Genomic DNA, 22,795 nt, shown 5'->3' with positions numbered 1-22,795 from the left:
GCTTGTAAATTGGGGATTCGCATCTATTTATTAATGCCTTCAAAATGCCGTTATCTACCAGCTATATCTTTGGTTAAATATTGAAAAGAAGCCCAGTATCTGTGATGTTTGACATTAGTGGCCTGTGAAATGAAATGTCAAATGTAAAAACAATACTCGCAAAAGTAACAAAACATAGTCTTATTTTTTTACAAATATTCACTTAATGTAGACTTTACTATTACTGCTAGTTGCAATAATGGAAGAGGAGAACAAATTGCCACTTAAACGTGTCGAGTTGTCCCTGACAAAGTTCAACGAAGTGGCGATTCCTCACCATTTAGATTTGCTTCGTCAACACAAGGCTAATATTTTAAAGGTAAATAAATGATAACATTAATTGCAATGTTTTTTTACTATAGAAATATTGAGAAAAGAATATTCGTAGCAATAGAAATGTTAGCGCGTAGGTAATAGTGACGCTGTTGACGTCAGGAATGTCTATTTATAACGATTTTGGACAAGGTTAAACTACGATGCGAATTATCTATTATTTACTATTTTCTTTGTTATAAATTGGGTACCTATGAGATATAAGGTCAATATTTAGATCGATTCTGTTGCTGCTATTTCCACTTGACAATAAAGTAGTTTTTAAACTGTCTAGTTCTATCAGAAAAAACACTGATTAGTACCTTGATCTACCAGCCCTAGATCTAGGAGGAGAAAACCAGTACATTGGCTCCGGATGGCAGTTTCAGCAGGAGCCAAAATCAAAATATATGCTTGAAAATGAAAAGCTTGCTGCTTAGGCAATTCAGTTTAAGTAATATACTTAATCTGAATTTCATAAAATTTTAACCTTATATAAAAGGCAAACTAAACTTAAACTCTAAACATTATAAAAGTGTATAAAATCTTAACAGGTTTAGTAATCAGTTATAATGTTGGGCATTTTATAATTAATCCCTTAAAATTTTAGTGAAACAACTCTAGTGAGACTGTCCGGACCATGTGCTTTTTTAATCCTTAAGACATTATGCTGGTGGACAATTACCCACTTTTACTAACACAACATCACATACATTTGGTTCCAATGTTTGTTATGGTTGTGGTTATGTGGCCTATGGTAAATATTTGTAGAATTTAAGGCCAACCATCTTTGCTTAGTCTTGAACCAATCTCTGTGCAAGATGCCATCATTGTAAGGTTGTAAGATTGGAACTTTCATCAATTTTTCTGGCACTATAATAACTGGTTCCCCAATCTAAAGGTGTCCGAGAGTTAATGGATAAAGATTTTTTGAGTTACTGTTGATGTGAGCAATAGGTCAATAGGCTTAAATTTGAGTAAGAATAGTCAATATTTCTTCAAACACATCCACACACCACAACAAAGTTTGGAAAATGAGGTAGAATAAAGTGACAGTTAGGGGCATTAGTAAACTAAGCAATCCATAATATGAGCAGGAAGTCCTGTCCTTTCTTTAACAAATAAGAATTTTAACTGTTTTTATTGGCTCCAAACGAATTTTGTGCCATTATCGCTCCACAAATCAACACAATGTCCTCTCCTTTTTGTGAAGCGCTTCAAAGCAGCTATGAACGCCTGAATGGTCACGTCAAATCGGATAAAACGGGTCGCGCATTCGATCAGAAAGCGCGTTTTAAAGGATCTAGATCGTACACAGTTAGTGTTCAACATAATATCGTCGGAAGTTAGTTGAACAGGTTAACTATTGGTGGGTTTGTTGGATATAGTTGGTGTCTGATGGAATATATAGTAGGAACACTTATTAATTATCTAACGTTAAAAACCCTTAAGTTCGATAAAAAGTTAATGAAGGATGAGAAGCCTTGCAGGCCGGTCAGTTCGATCTCGCAGATCGTTGACTATAGTTAGAAGATGATCACGCAGATCATTTACTATTGTTAGTACATCAATTTAAGCATCTAGTTAAGATGGTTGTTTGGTTTGTGCATTAAAAATTCATTTAGTGTTTAATTCGGCGCTAATTAATATTGTTGAATGCTAATGCCACTATCAAGTGGTGAATCAGTTTGTGATATGTTTCATCTCACCCAACCCTGGAACGGAGGTTACACTAGTAATTTCCTGGAAGCCACTGAGCTCGTCGCTGTCCCAGTACGAGCAGTGCGGGCAGTTCGCGCGCGTGCGCAGCGAGCAGACGCACGCGCGGCGCGTGGCGGCGCAGCTGCGCGCGCTGCTGGCCGAGCTGGAGGCGCTGCGGCGGCGGGTGCGCGCGAGTGACCGCGCGCGCTTCGACCGCCGCACCGCGCGCGCGCGCGACCTCACCCTGCGCGCCGTCGTGGACTACCTGGGTACGTGCCGCGCGCCGGGGGTATCGGGATACCCCCGAATAGTCGTTAGCCGGATTTTGATACCCTATGGTTGTGGTTGTAGGTGTGATAGAGCGCAGTTGCATCGCGCTGGTGACGCACGCGCAGGCGAGGCCCCGGCCCAGCGGTGAGACTCGCTTGCGGAACTGTCGACAGGTTGCCGACCGGTAGTCTCCATGCAGAACACCAGACTTGACTGTGGTGATAGAACAATCTTCGCCTATGTTGTATGGTACCGGTCGGCAACTGTCAGATGATTTGAAAGCAGGGCATGATTTTAGTGTTGATATCACTCAAATCCTAATACTCCACACTTGTGATGTTAAACATTCATTCGTTTCATTTTCATCATAGTTAGCTATAAAAGCTTCTTGATTATTAATAATAAAGGGCTCCTCAAGCTTGCGATCTTGTGCCACCCTTCTCCATAATAGACTAGCACTAGCGTGATATGCCGGCCCGTTTTTCGTTGCTCGACGGTCTCGTGGGTATCAATGGGCTAGAACTCCTCCTCCGACTGTAATTGGCGTTGAGACCCCGCTCACGGTTGGCAAACTTTGGTTCTGATTTTGATTATTACGTTTATTTACGCGGTTATTGTCTGTTCCATGCGCACCCTGCAGTGCACGGACGTTGTGTGTGAGATAGCATGAGTGTTGTGGTCTTGTACAGTTGAGGAGTTACGATATTTAATTTTGATCCCATAACGTTCATGTTTTACGCATCTACAAAGCTCTAGGCTTTTCCCATACTCATGCTGAGCAAGCTCGACTACTAATGCTATATAAGTGTGCCAAGCGTCAACGCATGAGCTCGCATTTCATCAGTGTGTACAACCGTTTTACTCAGTGTTAGAATGCATCGAATACGTGTGCTGCTTTGTAGATTCTTCTCCGGTGTCGATCCCCGGGGAGCCGGCGGAGTGCGCGCTGGCGCCGGGCAGCGCGGCGTCCTCGGAGTCGGTGGGGCTGGTGGCGCCGCCGGACGCCGAGCTGATCCAGCTGCAGGTGGACGAGACGGTATGCGAGCGGCCTCCCCCTTTTTAGGCTAGGCATTTTGCGGCACGTAGTGTGACCTTTACTCGCCGTTGCCAAGAATGAAGACGCGCGGTTCCGATTGCCAGTCGCCAGTTGTTCTGTTAATTTGATGCCGAATACGTGCGCAAAACCCTTACCCATCTTGCTACGTATGTTTGGCATTACTTTATATTAACACTAATTTCATGTGCTAGAATAATATCCGGAAGATTTTCTTGCGTAAGAAAACATTATGACTGGTGAGGCTGTGGACAAACATACCATAAGTCAAACAGCCTCCTGAAATATCTTTGGGTACATTGACGTGTGTTGAAATTTTAATTCCATTTAACAAAACTGAAACAAGTCGGTGGATAGATATATAAAACACAACTTGAAAACAGATCTCGTACTATACTGGTCAATTACTTCACTCGCCATAATGCACCAGAAAGTTTTTCCACCATAAGCTCCAAGCGAAAAAATTTACGCATCACAAGCTTTTTTTTTGTGGTCAAGGCCACAAAAAAAATAAGCTTGTAGCCTCCACTGATCTGGCAAAGTCAAAAGAATCCTACAAATTTTCCCACCAACACATGAAATTTCTACATTTCTCGGATCAACTCCACATTTAATCTGTGTTTTTGCATATATACTACAAAAATACTTACGAGTTTACCATATATTTGATTGCGTAATTTGATATTATTTAAATCATAAAAATGATTAAGTATTTATTTAAGACCACGGTCCATAATTATTTTGTAACAGTTAAACTATTTTAGGAAACTTTTCGTGTTAGTAACATTTACTTATTCTATGTTAATCCTATTATCTACTTCATGGCCCGGGCCACTCGCCAATGCAATGTGCCCCGGTGCTGATGTGTAAACCATTCCAGCTCGTCCAGAGAGGGCCGTCCAGCTTAACAGCCGATGCGCCAAGAAGTTGGAATTTCTCAATAGCCTGCAGTGTCACCACGGGTCCGCTGTGTATAGTCCGTCCACAGACCGCACGTGCTTGGCAGTATGCCCTAAACTAATTTTGTTTTACTTGTGGCGTGCGACGTGCAAATCTACGAACAGATTGCCCCGGACTGTGTTTTCGTTCAATGACAATGTCGTCATCCAGGCGTTCCGTTCCGTCGGAGGAATTTCTCGCTTTCCGAAATATATATATCGCGAAACTAAGACGACAAACTACCTTACGATCTCAGAATTAAGAGTTATTAATATTGAAGCACCAAAACCACTCCACTTTAGATTGGTTTCTCGAACAAGCGGTTGAGTGAGTGCGTGTGCGCAGGAGCTGCAGCTGCGCGCGCGCGAGGCGGCGCTGCGCGGCTGGGCCGAGCTGCAGGCCGAGCTGCGCGCGCTGCACGCCGCCTGGCAGCACGCGCAGGCCGCCGCGCTGGCCTCGCGCGACCAGGTGCGGCGTCGCACGAGCCAGAGCGCGCTCGGCACTCGTTGTAGTGAACTACTCATTGGCGGATCGTTCGTGCCACTGCGTGTACCCAACACTGCACATTCAGCAGTTTACGCAATCGCCGAACCTGGTGGCCATAACTAGGACGGTGTACTCCGGGCTGCCACTACTATCATAATCATTAACATTAATCTCTAGCAAATCTCTATCAATTATCATCACTTCACAGAGGACTACACCCACATCCTTTTGGTCCTTCGAGCCGGATCCACATAAAATTGATGTAAATAGAATTCGTTCATAAAAATAACCGTTCAAGGTTAACGTTTCTGCAAATAATAAAGCTGATCATCATCATAATTATATTTACTTGATATAAATTCATTACGGGTTTCCTTTCGCATGGACACCACGCTCCACCACGCTGGACTATGGTGGACTTCACGTGCTTACCTCACGAGTGCTCAAAACGAAGTGAAGCTGAGGTTCAAACCACTGAGCTATCACCCCTTATTTTCACCATGTCGTTTGATCCCCGTTAAGTATGTGCTCGTGTTGCAGGTGAGCGCGGCGGCCGACGACGTGGAGGTCGCGGCCGACAACGTACGGGCGGCGCGCACCACGCTCGCCGCGGCCGAGAGGTGAGCACGCCGTGAGGGCTCCCACAATGGGGCATTTCGAATCCTTTATCAGAGATTGCGAACGGGTACCCGGACGGTCACTGTGGGTGTATTAGCGGGTGAGTAGCAGAACCGGTGTGACGGTGAGACCGCCCGCAGGCTGCGCGCGGGCGCGTACGGCGCGTGCGGCGCGCTGGGCGGCGCGCTGCTGGGCGGGCCGGCGGGGCTGCTGCTGGGCGCCAAGGCGGGGCTGGCCGTGGGGCTGGCGGCGGGCGGGCTGGGCTACCTGGGCGGCGCGGGGCTGGCGCGCGCGCTGCCGGCGCCCGACCAGGACCGCTAGCGGGGGACACCCGCACCGCTGGCGGCGCGCTGCTGGGCGGGCCGGCGGGGCTGCTGCTGGGCGCCAAGGCGGGGCTGGCCGTGGGGCTGGCGGCGGGCGGGCTGGGCTACCTGGGCGGCGCGGGGCTGGCGCGCGCGCTGCCGGCGCCCGACCAGGACCGCTAGCGGGGGACACCCGCACCGCTGGCGGCGCGCTGCTGGGCGGGCCGGCGGGGCTGCTGCTGGGCGCCAAGGCGGGGCTGGCCGTGGGGCTGGCGGCGGGCGGGCTGGGCTACCTGGGCGGCGCGGGGCTGGCGCGCGCGCTGCCGGCGCCCGACCAGGACCGCTAGCGGGGGACACCCGCACCGCTGGCGGCGCGCTGCTGGGCGGGCCGGCGGGGCTGCTGCTGGGCGCCAAGGCGGGGCTGGCCGTGGGGCTGGCGGCGGGCGGGCTGGGCTACCTGGGCGGCGCGGGGCTGGCGCGCGCGCTGCCGGCGCCCGACCAGGACCGCTAGCGGGGGACACCCGCACCGCTGGCGGCGCGCTGCTGGGCGGGCCGGCGGGGCTGCTGCTGGGCGCCAAGGCGGGGCTGGCCGTGGGGCTGGCGGCGGGCGGGCTGGGCTACCTGGGCGGCGCGGGGCTGGCGCGCGCGCTGCCGGCGCCCGACCAGGACCGCTAGCGGGGGACACCCGCACCGCTGGCGGCGCGCTGCTGGGCGGGCCGGCGGGGCTGCTGCTGGGCGCCAAGGCGGGGCTGGCCGTGGGGCTGGCGGCGGGCGGGCTGGGCTACCTGGGCGGCGCGGGGCTGGCGCGCGCGCTGCCGGCGCCCGACCAGGACCGCTAGCGGGGGACACCCGCACCGCTGGCGGCGCGCTGCTGGGCGGGCCGGCGGGGCTGCTGCTGGGCGCCAAGGCGGGGCTGGCCGTGGGGCTGGCGGCGGGCGGGCTGGGCTACCTGGGCGGCGCGGGGCTGGCGCGCGCGCTGCCGGCGCCCGACCAGGACCGCTAGCGGGGGACACCCGCACCGCTGGCGGCGCGCTGCTGGGCGGGCCGGCGGGGCTGCTGCTGGGCGCCAAGGCGGGGCTGGCCGTGGGGCTGGCGGCGGGCGGGCTGGGCTACCTGGGCGGCGCGGGGCTGGCGCGCGCGCTGCCGGCGCCCGACCAGGACCGCTAGCGGGGGACACCCGCACCGCTGGCGGCGCGCTGCTGGGCGGGCCGGCGGGGCTGCTGCTGGGCGCCAAGGCGGGGCTGGCCGTGGGGCTGGCGGCGGGCGGGCTGGGCTACCTGGGCGGCGCGGGGCTGGCGCGCGCGCTGCCGGCGCCCGACCAGGACCGCTAGCGGGGGACACCCGCACCGCTGGCGGCGCGCTGCTGGGCGGGCCGGCGGGGCTGCTGCTGGGCGCCAAGGCGGGGCTGGCCGTGGGGCTGGCGGCGGGCGGGCTGGGCTACCTGGGCGGCGCGGGGCTGGCGCGCGCGCTGCCGGCGCCCGACCAGGACCGCTAGCGGGGGACACCCGCACCGCTGGCGGCGCGCTGCTGGGCGGGCCGGCGGGGCTGCTGCTGGGCGCCAAGGCGGGGCTGGCCGTGGGGCTGGCGGCGGGCGGGCTGGGCTACCTGGGCGGCGCGGGGCTGGCGCGCGCGCTGCCGGCGCCCGACCAGGACCGCTAGCGGGGGACACCCGCACCGCTGGCGGCGCGCTGCTGGGCGGGCCGGCGGGGCTGCTGTTGGGCGCCAAGGCGGGGCTGGCCGTGGGGCTGGCGGCGGGCGGGCTGGGCTACCTGGGCGGCGCGGGGCTGGCGCGCGCGCTGCCGGCGCCCGACCAGGACCGCTAGCGGGGGACACCCGCACCGCTGGCGGCGCGCTGCTGGGCGGGCCGGCGGGGCTGCTGCTGGGCGCCAAGGCGGGGCTGGCCGTGGGGCTGGCGGCGGGCGGGCTGGGCTACCTGGGCGGCGCGGGGCTGGCGCGCGCGCTGCCGGCGCCCGACCAGGACCGCTAGCGGGGGACACCCGCACCGCTGGCGGCGCGCTGCTGGGCGGGCCGGCGGGGCTGCTGCTGGGCGCCAAGGCGGGGCTGGCCGTGGGGCTGGCGGCGGGCGGGCTGGGCTACCTGGGCGGCGCGGGGCTGGCGCGCGCGCTGCCGGCGCCCGACCAGGACCGCTAGCGGGGGACACCCGCACCGCTGGCGGCGCGCTGCTGGGCGGGCCGGCGGGGCTGCTGCTGGGCGCCAAGGCGGGGCTGGCCGTGGGGCTGGCGGCGGGCGGGCTGGGCTACCTGGGCGGCGCGGGGCTGGCGCGCGCGCTGCCGGCGCCCGACCAGGACCGCTAGCGGGGGACACCCGCACCGCTGGCGGCGCGCTGCTGGGCGGGCCGGCGGGGCTGCTGCTGGGCGCCAAGGCGGGGCTGGCCGTGGGGCTGGCGGCGGGCGGGCTGGGCTACCTGGGCGGCGCGGGGCTGGCGCGCGCGCTGCCGGCGCCCGACCAGGACCGCTAGCGGGGGACACCCGCACCGCTGGCGGCGCGCTGCTGGGCGGGCCGGCGGGGCTGCTGCTGGGCGCCAAGGCGGGGCTGGCCGTGGGGCTGGCGGCGGGCGGGCTGGGCTACCTGGGCGGCGCGGGGCTGGCGCGCGCGCTGCCGGCGCCCGACCAGGACCGCTAGCGGGGGACACCCGCACCGCTGGCGGCGCGCTGCTGGGCGGGCCGGCGGGGCTGCTGCTGGGCGCCAAGGCGGGGCTGGCCGTGGGGCTGGCGGCGGGCGGGCTGGGCTACCTGGGCGGCGCGGGGCTGGCGCGCGCGCTGCCGGCGCCCGACCAGGACCGCTAGCGGGGGACACCCGCACCGCTGGCGGCGCGCTGCTGGGCGGGCCGGCGGGGCTGCTGCTGGGCGCCAAGGCGGGGCTGGCCGTGGGGCTGGCGGCGGGCGGGCTGGGCTACCTGGGCGGCGCGGGGCTGGCGCGCGCGCTGCCGGCGCCCGACCAGGACCGCTAGCGGGGGACACCCGCACCGCTGGCGGCGCGCTGCTGGGCGGGCCGGCGGGGCTGCTGCTGGGCGCCAAGGCGGGGCTGGCCGTGGGGCTGGCGGCGGGCGGGCTGGGCTACCTGGGCGGCGCGGGGCTGGCGCGCGCGCTGCCGGCGCCCGACCAGGACCGCTAGCGGGGGACACCCGCACCGCTGGCGGCGCGCTAGCTGTGCGGGACACCGCAGATTGATCGACACGCACAAATTGACCACCCTAACTTGTTTTAATGACTAGACTGCTACTTTGTAAATGCAAACTGTACGCCACATGTGTAAGTGTTGCATGTGAACGTGTATGTAGAATATTTCATGTATCATTCTCATCATATTGTGCTCTTTCATGGTCATAGTAATTCGTGACCCCATTTCACCTTAAACGTACCACACCTAATGTTACGGTCGTCACCGCGTATTTGTTCTATCGAAATGTTGTATAATATTTTTTTCTAAAATAAATACATTTCTCATTTATTATATTTTATACGAGTGTGTGTTAAGAAAAGTGGTGCTAACAACATCGACGTAGCACCCTCATTTCTTACTAGCCTCGTGTATATATACACAACTTGTAATGCTTGCAGCTAAATTATAAAGAGTACACTCACACTATCACACTATCACAGTGAGTGTACAGCTTAATTTCAAAATATTAGTTTATCAAAAATTTACCCACTATATTATTTATCTTTTAACGGTATAATACATGTATTATAACAAGGTGAATGTAAATATTCTTCTTCTTCTTCTTAGTCGTTTCAGTCTTGACAGACTGGTCGTGGTCGTCATCTGGGTTTTGTGGCTCGCTTGACAATACTTCGCCACTCTTCACTCTTCTCTCCGTTAGAGAAGAATGTAAATATAAACAATCACATACAATTTAACTCAATAGAATGAACTATATCTGCTCATGCTTGTGATCTAATTGTAGCATTTACATTTGTTACAAGTGTGGCCACTTGTTTAGGATGTACATATAATTTTATTTAATGTTCAATAACGATAAAGCGCTTGTAGATATCTTAAAGGTTAGTTTGTAAATCATTTACAAATAATATGTGTTATTCTCTTTTTTACTCAACTTCCTAATAGCCTCCTATTAGGAAGTTGAGTGTTGAGTTCTCAGTTCAACGTGTTCTATGTTTTGTTCGCCCTTTAAATGTTGCCAAAATAATATATTAGTGTACAAACATATCAGAAACTCGTGTAAGTACTTAGTCTTCAACACAACATATGAAATATTGTTTATTTTAATACTAACAGAACTAAATTATTTATTGCAATCAATTTTAATTAAAATAATTATGGGACGTCCTGGAAAACTATGTTTTTTAATTTCTAGTCAAAACGACGATACAATATCTAGTACTAAAAATATGATTTGTTTCTTTATGCACAATTGAGTTACGAAATTCAACTTTTCAATTACATTTTTACATTCAACTGAAATAAAAATATTGATTTATATTCTGTATAGCCTGTAATTTATAAGTCTAAAGGTATATTTATTAAAAATGTTGTCACTAACATAGATAAGATTTTGTTGTCATTTGTTTCTATTGCTAGGTATGTACTAAGCCGAGGTACAAAGAAACATCGGACATATTTTAATGATAAATATGTACAAAAAAGCTATATAAAATATTTTTACAAAATATACTATTATATTTTACAGAAATGCTTTTTATTTGGTTCAGTATGGGACTGTGATACCGTTTAATCGAATCGGTTGGAGGGAAAACTTATCAAACTTTGAAATTTTGAAATGACTAAGTAATTCGAATTCCACGGGCTATGTTGAAATAGCAACAAAGGTAATCAAGCTCTGTTCTACGGAGCTAGCACCTGTCTTAGCATACTTGATAAATCTATCTTTTGCAGAAGGTGAGTTCGCATCGAACTTAAAACAGTCTACAGTAATGCCATTATTCAAAACAGGTGACAAAAATGACATGCATAATTATCGCCCAATCGCATTAATTCCTATTATCTCAAAAAATTTTGAAAAGACAATGCACAAGCTACTTAATTCTATTTTGTTGAAAAATAATATAATTTCAAAGGAACAAAATGGTTTCCAAAAAGGTAAATCCACAACTCTAGCATTTTTCTCGTTAGTTAAACAAATAGCTGAGTGCATGGATAGGAAAATTCCTGTAACAGCTGTGTTTTTTGACATGAGTAAGACCTTTGATTATGTCTGTCACGAGAAGCTTTTAAACAAATGCGATAAATATAATATTCGAGGGCAAGCAAACAAATGACTTAAAAGTTATCTTTTTAACCGGACCCAATATGTTGAATTTACTAACTTAAAAAACAAACAAGAAGTAATATCTAATCGTTCTGATATTAGACTCAATACCAAGGATGTACCACAAGGAAGTGTACTAGGTCCACTTTTATTCATAAATTGCATCAATGACTTACCTACTATTACTTCTAATAATTGTAGTCTTTTTGCTGATGACATTTCTATTGTAATTCAATGTAAAAACCATTTGACATACAACCTAGAAATTAATCGTACAATAAATGACACAATCGACTGGCTGGTTGTAAATATAAAAAAAACTATGTACATGCAATCTTCTTTCTTCTTCTTCTATATATATATAATGAAAATGGTCTTCGTTTGAGGCTCAATCACGCCTAAACCACTGATCGTATCGACATGAAACTACCACGATTCGATGCAAAATTTTTCCTAGATGGTTTATGGCTATCTATTTTTTTCTATATATATATAATGAAAATGGTCTTCGTTTGAGGCTCAATCACGCCTAAACCACTGATCGTATCGACATGAAACTACCACGATTCGATGCGAAATTTTTCCTAGATGGTTTATGGCTATCTATTTTTTGAATTCCAACATTCCTTCATTTTTTTATTGCTATTTTACTTTTATGAACATTTATCCCGCTAATAAAAACAAAAGATAAGCATTTTCTCTTGATTCTTTTGTTTTCATGGATTTCAACAGAGTGTATTAAACGGATTATGGTTTTTTACATTCTGCTAAGAATCTACTCACGGTAGTGGGGAACGGCTGGACCAATTGGGCTTTTTTTTATCTTCAGAATTGTCAGGAGAAAGTTTTGTATGTAAGAAAATTTTAAAAAAGCCCGATAAAAAGTTAAAAATTTCGATGATAATCGAAGAATTCCCATCTATATAGTCACTCACCACGAAATCTCGGGAACCATAAGACTTAGAAACGTGAAACTTGGTAGGAATATTACTTTTGCTATGTAGAGGTCAGCTATGAATAGATTTTAAGAAATACATTCCCCAAAGGGGATTGCGGGGGCGTTAACAATGAACAATTCCCGTTTTTAAACTATAGCTTCTATAGACTTCAAATTTGGTAGGAATCTTCTGTAAGAGGTGTAGAAATAGGCTATGAACGAATTTTACGATAGCTCACCCCACAGGGGGTTGCGGGGGTGGGTATTAACAATTAATATTTTTAATTTTCCAGCTAAAGCTCCTACAAGCTCCAAATTTTGTAGGAATTTTCTATAAGTGATGTAAAAATGATTTATGAACAAATTTTACGATATCCCACCCCAAAGAAGATTGCGGGGATGAAAATTTTCAATTTACAAGCGATAGCTCCTATAGACTCCAAATTTAGTGAGAGTGTTCTATATGTAATATAAAAATGATCTTCGAGCGGATTTTACAATGAATCACCTCCAATAAGGTTCGCGGGGGTGGGTGTTAAAATCTAAAATTTTTATTTCTAACCTGTAACTTCTACAGACTCCAAATTTGGTGTGGATATTCGTGTATTTCCTTACAACAATCGTCTTTTTGGCAGCGGAGAAAAAGTCATTGAGAGGTTTCAAAAACTTAACTTTACATGTAGCTATCCAATCAACGGACTAAGAATTTTACATTCATTTTACTTTTGCAGACTACATAACCGATGAATTCTTTTATTGCGGGATCGCGGAAATGTAACAGATTAAAATGAATGCATTTTCCAAGCACATGAGATGTGGAAAAGAAATTTAGTTACTTATTCCAATAGAATTCATAAAAAACATGCACAATTAATTTTCTATAAAAAATTGATGTCACGGAGAAAATTTTAGTTAACAGAAGAAAGATACAGGCTAAATCGATGGAATTTGGAATTTGAGTAAGTCTAAACAATATCGATGCTTACGGTTCTATCCGCGGGGCCTATTTATGTTCATACAAAAATAAAAAAAAAGGAGAATAATAAAAATATGAAAAAATAAAAATGAAACATAAAATGTAATTTATTTCCTTTTTCAATTCGCCTAGCGAAGCGGGCGGGAAACGGCTAGTATTTTAATAAAAATGGAAAGGCGACTGATATCACTATTAGTTATCATAATGAGAACATTAAAGAAGCGCAAGTTGTTAATTTTCTAGGCATTACTTTAGACAACACCCTTTCCTGGAAAATACATGTTGACAAAGTTAGTAAAAAAATTAAGCAGTATGTATGTCTCCTTAGATAATCATCATTAAGATATGGGTTGGTCATATGGGGCAACTCGGTGGACATACAGCGTTTATTTATTGGATAGAAGAAGTGTATCAGGGCAGTTTGTGGAGCCAGTCCGTTAGATTCTTGTCGGCCACTGTTTAAAAAATTTAAAATTCTCCCACTGCCATGCTTGTACATTTACGAGCCTATTTGTTCGAAAAATTTACCAGATGTTTTTACAAAGAAAAGCCAGGTGGTAAATTTCAATACCAGGTATCCTAACAGACATCTTAACAAACTTCCCGTTTCAAAAACGCGTCTTATCGCAAAAATTGTTATTGCATGTCTATTAAAATATACAACCATTTGCCTGATCAATTGAAAGAATTACCTTTTAATGCGTTCAAGAGAAAACTGCATAAATGGCTAGTTAGTAAGTGTTTTTACTCTGTAAGAGTTTTTTTTTAATAGACTTTATACAATTCATTGAATGAAACAAAACAAATTAATTGTAATTAATCGTCAGCAAATATATGGTAGAGAGAAGATATATTTTGCGTAATGGATTTGATGGAAATAGAAAAGAGTAATGGAGACAAAAGGCCGCCTTGAGGCGCGCCAACAATAATATCACACCATAAGGAATTACCTAAAAATACTGAGACCTATGGAGCCGATATCCAGATTATTTTTTACTTCAAGCTAGAAGCTAGGCTTGATCTTTTTCACTTGAAAGATTTTGAACCTAATTGGTATGAGCCAGTGTTCACAACCAACCAAGTTACCATGGAGTATAGAGGTAAGGAGAGTAATCTTATATGGGAGAAAAGTTGAAAAAGTGTCCAGTTGTTGCGCTAAATAACAGTTCAAAAATCCTCCACAATGGCGCTGGTGGATACATAAGGTATGGTATGAATGTAGCAATTATAGCAATTGTAGATGAATTGAAGTATGCCGAGTTAAAAAATTTAATGTCATTATCGACTAAAGTAGATAAAGTAGTTAATTATTGAGAATTTCAACAACTTACGTTATTATAACCAAACGTGCGTTTAGAGTGAATTTATTTCGTAAACAGTAAATAGTACGGTTATTGATATATAAACATTTAATTTTATGAAAAAGTGAGTGAATAACAGAACAGTTATGGGTAAAATTTGTGTTGTGAAAAGTTGTCCAAGTGGACGTAATCCCCAAAACAAAAAAAATAGTTCACCTCAGCCTCTTTCGTATTTCCAACCAACAGTATGTAAATCAAAATTGTCAAATGTCTGCTAATTTTAGTGTCGTGAAAAACTTACATTATGGTAAACGAAAGCATATTAATTTTTTATGTATCTAATTTCACAGACACCGGCAAGATGGAAAATTTCGCTGGGTATTGAATTAAAAGCTACTGATTACATCTGTCATCTCCATTTTAAAGAGGAGCAAATAAAAATGTACGAGAAACTGTACATAAAAGAAGAGCTCGTAATTATGCCTTTAGGAAAAAAATACTAAAAGAAGAAGCTTTACCAACGATCCAGCATCAGTTTATTCCGGTATTTGAACATGAGTTTTTAACAAGTACTGTAGATGAACTGAAAATACCAAGCTTACATTCGAATAACAATGGAGACGAAGAGCTATTTCTAGTGCAAGAAAATAACATCGAGCCCCAGACAATATTAGTAAATGATGTTCCTGATAATCTAATAGATGATGGTGTTCAAAGGGAGCAAGACTTGATAGACCCACCTTTCAGTCAACACGCCTGGAGGATTCGAAGAATCTACAAAAAATCGAAGCTCCAAAATTGCCACTGTTTTGGTTGTATATACCCGAGCCCAATGGATTTGTATTTATGCGAATGGATCCAACAACTCAGCAGATCAAAATTCGGTTACGCTTAAACAAGGATACATCTATTACTGTATGTATCAATGAATGTCCGAGCAGATTCATCTATTTTTTTTTAACAATCATTGATTATTATTTTTTTTCAGGTTCTTTTTCCTAACAATGACGAACTGCCTCTAAACGAAAAAATTAATTCATTAAGTTGTATCTATGACTACTTGAAATCAGTGGAAAGATGGCCTTTATGTGTTGGTACTCAGATTGACAGTATAAAGTAAGGATTGCTTGTTTCTGCTTAAGTGATTCATACAAGAAAAGGATTCATACAAATTGCTAGCGATGCGGTCCAATCGTACATAGCTGGTTATATAGTTCGAAAATTAAGAAAAACCATAAAATGTCAAATTTGTTTAGAAGCTATAGAGACGCATGCTGAAGTTGGTAAACAATTACAGCGGAATGATGTTATCAATAAAATGGACTTATATGGTGGACTGCGGTTTGCAAGTAATCAATTATTTGATATGACAAAGCAATTGGAAACGTGTGTGTTAGGAGCTGTCAGTAAAAACTTGACTAATGTAGAAACAATTTGCGGAATAACTATGGAACTCAGAAAAGAAACTTGTGAAAATTGGGTGCTTGGAACGTGAAAATAGTTTAACTGCAAAGGTTATTTATATTGTTATGCGCGCCCATTTTTTGGCTAAGTCAGAGAATAAGCGTTACGAATTAGCAAAAATTAAAACTAAAATGAATCGAAAAAATGCCAAATTATTATCATAAAATCAATACTTGCGATATTTTTTTTAATTTTTAATATTTAATTATACTATCATTTATTATTTTTCTTTTTTTTTTTAATTATTAACAATGCTTAAGAATAAATTAAAAAACACTATTAAAAATTTATAAAAAAGAAGTTTCTCTTTCCTTGTTTATTTTTCAAGCCTACTCTAACAATATTTATATTTGGCGCTTCTTTTAAGAGTTACCCTGATGCATATGTGGCGCCACCCTAATTTAATACATTTTGACGACACTTTTTCATATACACAGATGACTCTCCTTACCTCTATACTCCATGCAAGTTACCGCCGCGCGTCGTAAAATTGTCGTTTATAACACAGATTAGTAATTCAGCCTTCCAACCAATGAAAATATTGCCATGAAGAGGCAGAAACCGTAGACAGGGTAGGATGTGTTCCTAACATATTCCAGGTCCCTAAAAAATAATCCAATAGATAGCGCTGACTGTAAAAACGACTGTAATTGATATTGGGCTATTCGATATGAGTATAATTATCTGCATTATATTAAAAATTATCGTACATCTACATCTGCGTATGATCGTAGTGTACCATCGTAATATACTATAGTCTTCTTCTTCTTCTTTTGATTTATGGCTTTTCGTAGTGCCAAAACAGCACAATGTACTTTGCCAGTGTCAAGTAGCTTGGAAAAGGCACGAACTAGAGTGGTCAGTAAAGAAAAAGAAATGTCTATTTCATAACTTCGACCTGCAATAGTAGTTGTTAGTGAAATGAACTAAGTACGCATGAATTTAAAAATCATTTGAAGATAAAATAGAATTCAAATTTTATTCCAAAATATAAAAATCATAGTTTTAATTTGTTAATTTTAATAAATTTGCATAGATATTTAACATACCGACTATACACTGACATTAACACACACTCGACATTTAAGGGACGAGGAATTTTAGAAGGAAGTATATCATACAGATTAAAGGGCAATTTCGGGCAGGAAAAAAGTATATGTGAGACTGATCCTTCGTCCAGGCCACACTCACACAGAGAATGATCTCGAACTCTTATTTTTGTCAAATGTACTGGGGTACAAGCATGTCCAATCCGTAGACGACTGATAGTTGACGTGACCCAGCGAACAGATTTTTTATGAATAAAGAACCAAGGTTTTCGGGGGATATTAGGCTGGATTGAAGCATATTGTTTTCCTTTAACCGATTTTGATTCGACCCACACTGAGTTCCAAGATTTCTCCAAGTCAGATTTTGCTAAGCAACGAAGGTCTTGCGGGTGGATTTTAAAATAGGTCATAGAACCCGATTCGGTTGCAAGTTTAGCCCAAGCGTCAGCTGTCTCATTACCAATGATGCCTGAGTGACCTGGAACCCATCCTAACACAACGGTAAGGCCTTTCTGCTGACATGTTTGCAATACCTCTCTTATCCTTAATATGATGGAGATTCTCATCTAAGAGCGAAACGGATTATCCTTTAGTGCTTGTAAGCAGCTTAAGGAGTCAGTTAGTACTATTGTTCGTTTTATGTTCTGGGCTTCCACAAAGAGGATTGCTTCCAATATACCTATAGACTCTCCAGTAAATACTGAAGATTGTGGGGGACACTTGAATTGAATACCAATTTTGTATTTTGGTATCCAACATGCTACGCCAACGCAACCAGACAGAGATAATTTTGAGGCATCCGTATAGATGGTAAGGTACTCGGGCCAGTTACTATGAATAATTTCATTGAACCTTTGGTTGGCCTCAATTGTATCGTTATGTATATTTAAATTAACAATGGATGGTTTATAAGTCAAACTTTTGAATGGTGTAGAAAAAAGGGATATCATTGGAGATGACTGAATTGGATGAGGAAGAGATGTGAATTTACGAAAACTATTTAAAAGAAAAGGGAGGTCTTGGTTTGTTTTGACAACAGAAGATAGCCGTCGAAGGCTATCAAATAACGGATGCGAAGAAAGTTGTAAAACTTTACAGATAAAGCGGTCACATAAATACTGGCTTCTTATCTGAACTGGGGGATCAACGCATTCCACTTGCAGTGCATTGGTGGGAGATGACTTCATGGCACCAAGTATTATTCTTAGACATCTGTATTGTATTTTGTTTAGCTTTTCAGTTGCCAATTTATTAATGGGGTCAAGAACAAATAGGCCATAGTCCATGTGGCTGCGGATTATTGCATTATAAAGAAGTTTTTGGGAGTAGGGGTGAGCACCCCACCACACCCCTGACAATGCACGGAGGATGTTAATGCCACTTTCACATTTTTTACTGACGTGTAGAACATGAGACGCGCCATTGAGTCTTGAGTCAAGTACAACACCTAAAAATTTGGCCTTATTTTCGAGGGTAATGCGTTGACCATTATACATAATATTAGCATCTGGAATGATTCTTTTCCGAGTAAAGACTACTGCCTTGCACTTATCGATAGAAAGAGACATACCATGATCTAATAACCACTGGCCTAAATAGTACAATGCAGAGTTTAAGTTACTTGTGATATTTTCCATGCAATTGGAGCTAACGTACAGAGCGATATCGTCAGCATATTGTAGAACATTGCAAAAGCTTACGACAGACAGTTCGAGATCATAGGAGTAAATACTATAAAGCAATGGACTTAAGACAGACCCCTGAGGGAGACCTCTCCAGATGGTTCTGGGGGGAAGAAAAGAAGAAGGGGTTTTCACCAGAATATTTCGGGTTGATAGAAGATTTAATATGATTTGAGTTAACCTCGGCGGAATATTCAGTTTATGTCTCAGAAGCGGAAGGAGAACACTATCATATGCTGATTCTATGTCAAGAAATACACCCACAAGATACTCTCCTTTAGCCAGGGCTGTTCGAATATCTGTCGTAATGACTCCAAGACTATCCATTGTTCCGAGTCCCTTTCGGAAGCCAAATTGGGACTTGGCCAATAAACCTCTACTTTCTACTATCCATTCCAATCTGATTTTTATCAAGTGCTCCATAATTTTGGCTAACGTGGAGGAAAGAGCTATGGGACGGTAAGAGTTTGGATCCATGGGGTCTTTACCATGTTTTCGTATTGGGATTATGACTTGAGTTCTCCAAGATTCCGGGACTATTCCTGTTAAAAAAAAACTGTTGATCAAATCAAGGTAAAAATGCTTTGCTTTTTCGTTAAGTTTTACCAAAAAGGAATATGGTATGCCATCGGCCCCAGGGGCTGAATCTTTAAGACTTGAAAGAACTCCTTGAAGTTCATCAAACGAAAATGGGGCATCCATTTCATTGCCAGATAATAAAGATGAGGAAGGAGTAAAGCTACTTCCACAAGGGACATACGGAGGAGCAAGATTATCTGCAAAGGCTTCAAGCCAGATATTTGTATCGTTCGATGAAGGATCTGTAGATGTAACAGAGTTCCGGAAACGCTTTATTTTATTCCAGACTGAGGACGAGGGAGAACGGGGATCTAACGATTCACAGTAATCTACCCAACCGTTTTTTTTCTTTTTAGACATAAGTCTCCTAGTTATACCATTAGTACGCTGGTAATCAAGAAAATTGCTACGAGTCATATTCATTGTATAAGAGGACTCAGCTTCCTTGCGTTTTTTAATCATGTTTGTACACTCGTCATCCCACAAAGGTGGAGATGAGTAAAAGTCACGTTCAGTTTTTTTTATAGGAATATGGAGGTTAGCTGATGATTTCAGAATTTTAACAAATTGCTCATAGTAAATTAAACAATCACCACCACCTCCAGCAGCTGAGAGAGAATCAATAAACCTATCAACGGAATCTGCGTACGCAGGCCATTGTGCTTTTGTTAGCTTATACTTAAGTAGCGGGTTAGGCACTTTGAACGGAATCAACCTTTGGGCCAAAGTGAGAAGAATAGGGAAATGATCGCTGCCATGCGAGCTTGGGAGGGTTTGCCAAGACATAAATGAGGCTAAAAAAGGAGAACAAAGAGATAGGTCTAAAGCAGACTTAGGGTTCTGATCTGGGTATACTCTTCTTGTCGGAGATCCGTTATTGAGAATACATATGTCAAGCTCATCAAAGAGTTCCATCAAAAGAATCGCAAACCCGTCACATGAGTGGGAACCCCAGGCTGTGTGGTGAGAGTTAAAATCTCCCATTACTACAATAGGGGAATTTAGTGATAGAAGTATAGATTTCAACTCTGGGATAAGTGATGAATGTGGGTGTGGAATATACACAGAGAGGAAATATATATTAAGTACTTTAACAGCTACAGCATTGAACTTTTTACTGTGGGAGGGAAGAGGAACGGAGGAATAGATGAGAGAGCGTCTGACTAGGATAGCGCTTCCCGCATACCCATCATCCCTGTCATCCCTCAGACAAGCAAAGCCCGGGACCCTAAAATGGGAAACTGGCTTAAGCCAAGACTCAGAGATGGCAAGAATGGCAGGTTTATATTCGTTTATTAGTAAAGATAATTCATGTTTTTTACTACGTAGACTTTTACAGTTCCATTGTAGAATTGTGACTTAGTCCATTATGAAGAAGAGAGATGATTTTTATCAATATATTTGCAACGTTGGACGGTAATGATTGGGTAGTAATCTTTTCTAAAAGATCAATTAGGGATGTTTTTAAAACAGGGACATCATTGTCACTAGAATTAGTAAAGTAGGAGTGATCATGGTTGGGATTAATGGCACAGCCATTGCCTAGGGAAGATGAACAGTTACCAATGATATTTTTATGAGCTTTTTGGTCGTATCCCTTTCCTGGGCTAGGTCTAGGACGAGGACTGCTAATAACCGTTTTTCGGTAAGATCGTGTAGGAATTGATTTAAACTGGGTATTTTCATGACCAGAGTCATGATTATTAGATGAAGCAAACATTTGCTTAGATATTTCGGCATAAGAAGGGTGGCTAGGCGGGAAACGGGAAGAAGCTTCAATATAGGATATATTATCTTGAGACATAGCCTGCTTAATAGACTGTTGGCGTGTATGTTCAGAACAGTTTTTGTCAGTAGCTAAATGCCCTCCTGAACAAAGTATGCACAATGCATCATCCATAGTTATGTTGCAAGTATCTCCGGTATGCTGCTGTGAACACTTGTAGCACCTAGGTTTTGAGCGGCATTGGATTTTTGTATGACCAAATCTACAACAATTCACACATTGTATGGAAGGGAAATAGTACGTTTCTACTGGAAGAGATGTATGATATGAGTAAATTTTATTGGGAAGAACTTGTCCTATAAATGTGACTACTACCGATTGGGTTGGAACCCAAGTCACAATGCCTTCTGTTATTTGCTTACGGTTAAGTCTTCTGGCTTTGAGCACCTCTCCACAGCCGGAAGGGAGATCAAGAGACTCAACAAATTCGTCCAGGTGCCATTCAACAGGAACTCCTCTTACTAGACCCATTCGAGTTATATTAAACGTAGGGATGTATGCCTTAAATTCTGCATTTTCTAAAATAGGGTTAGTAAGAAAGCTATTAGCTGCTTCCCCGCACTTAAATTCCACAGAGATCTTATTTCTACCTACGCTCTTAACACCGTCATTAACAATAGATTTAATTTTATTCTTATATAAAAATTGTCCGAATTTTATTGCCCTGATAGAAGAGCCGGCCGAGGGATCAGTCACTTCGCGTGATACGTAAACAACAAAAGGGCCTGAATCCGTGTCCAAGTATTTTTTAGATGCAACTTCTAGGGATGGATGGATATAAATTAACTGAATAGAGGGATTTGCAGATGCAGGATCACTGATAGATTTTTTAAATGAGGCGTGGATTTTCTCTTCTAGTGGTCGCTTGCGACCAGCTTGCTCCCCTGGATCAGGGGGCATGGGAGGATCTGCCTCCATGTTCCCCCAGCTTGGTACTTCGGCGGACGAATACAATAAGCAAGCACTTACCAACAACAAATATTGCACAAAATATTAACACAAAACTATAATATACTTTACACCAAAGTCTCTCTGACCCGTGCGTTAACCACAGCTATTAAAAAGACACTCAAAACAGTTATTATTTTTGTAACCGAAAATTTTATATTTGGCGGCATAAAAATTCAACGTTGTTTCGCGCCATCTTTTTCATATACTATAGTCGTAAAAATATAATAGGCCCGTTTTGACATTTGTCATCGCGACGTAACTAGTTATGGAACCATAAGACTCGGGACTCGATACTCACGATAAATCAATTCAAGCTTGTATCAGTACTTGATTGATATTATTATGTATTGTAAAGTGTTCGTACGTTCAAAGTATTCCTTTAACTTCACAACCAATACGCGTGACTGGCTGTTGATTATACGTCCACTTTTCAACATGTTGAAACAGAGTTAGTAGTATATAACAACAAACACAAAAATCGAGTCAAATCACTGTGTTTAAATTAATGTCCAAAATAGAAGAGCCATAGTTAACGTAATAGTAAACAATATATATCAAACTTAAACGAGCGCACAGTCAACTTTACAAGATGAGGAACGAAAAACTGCGCAGTGCTCGCGGGGACGCTTCAGTCATGTGCCGCTTGGTCAGATACATCAACTCAGACTCATTATTTAGAACCCATTTTGAGAACCAAGCTCATTCTTTGCAGTAAAGATAACTACACAATATTTAATTTCGATATTCAGTAATAAAATGGTTACAGCTCTTGTATAAAAAAAAAAAGACTGAGAACGTAACTGTTTTCGAAACGTTTCGCAACAATTATAAATTGCATGCTACTATGAAGTAAGCGCAAAAAGAATACTCGCGATATATTCTTTCATATTATTTAACGTCCCAAAAAAATTTACGTATTTTTTAAAACACTATGTAATTGATTTTTATTTTATTGTTTATTTCAGGTTCGTTCCAAGTTACATTCTATGGTCTTGCACAAATGTCAAAACGGGCCTATTACATTTTTACTATAGGCATGAAATCGTACATAGGCATGAAATTGTCGTACCTACCGTCGTATGAGTCACCTGAGCCAAA

At 44.7% G+C, this 22,795-nt stretch overlaps 1 protein-coding gene and 1 long non-coding RNA gene across 2 annotated transcripts; both read left to right on the top strand.

The window, feature by feature from the left end:
• The first annotated feature begins 107 nt into the window (after positions 1-107).
• LOC120634773 (PE-PGRS family protein PE_PGRS33) lies at positions 108-8,692 on the top strand. The gene is made up of 16 exons (XM_039905548.1): positions 108-358; positions 2,078-2,321; positions 2,404-2,466; positions 3,225-3,358; positions 4,661-4,783; positions 5,342-5,421; positions 5,560-5,735; positions 5,896-6,063; positions 6,224-6,391; positions 6,552-6,719; positions 6,880-7,047; positions 7,208-7,375; positions 7,449-7,703; positions 7,864-8,031; positions 8,192-8,359; positions 8,520-8,692. Exons 1-16 carry the CDS (start codon positions 239-241, stop codon positions 8,690-8,692), a joined length of 2,544 nt encoding a protein of 847 aa, XP_039761482.1. The 5' UTR covers positions 108-238.
• Positions 8,693-14,961: 6,269 nt separating this feature from the next.
• LOC120634912 lies at positions 14,962-15,210 on the top strand. Its single transcript, XR_005659262.1, has 2 exons — positions 14,962-15,101; positions 15,175-15,210. It is a non-coding gene; the product is annotated as an uncharacterized LOC120634912 (long non-coding RNA).
• Positions 15,211-22,795: the final 7,585 nt, after the last annotated feature.

This window comes from Pararge aegeria, chromosome 25 (genome assembly GCF_905163445.1).
Source record: "Pararge aegeria chromosome 25, ilParAegt1.1, whole genome shotgun sequence".
Classification (NCBI taxonomy): Eukaryota; Metazoa; Arthropoda; class Insecta; order Lepidoptera; family Nymphalidae; genus Pararge; species Pararge aegeria.
This window is presented reverse-complemented; position numbering and strand designations above follow the sequence as displayed.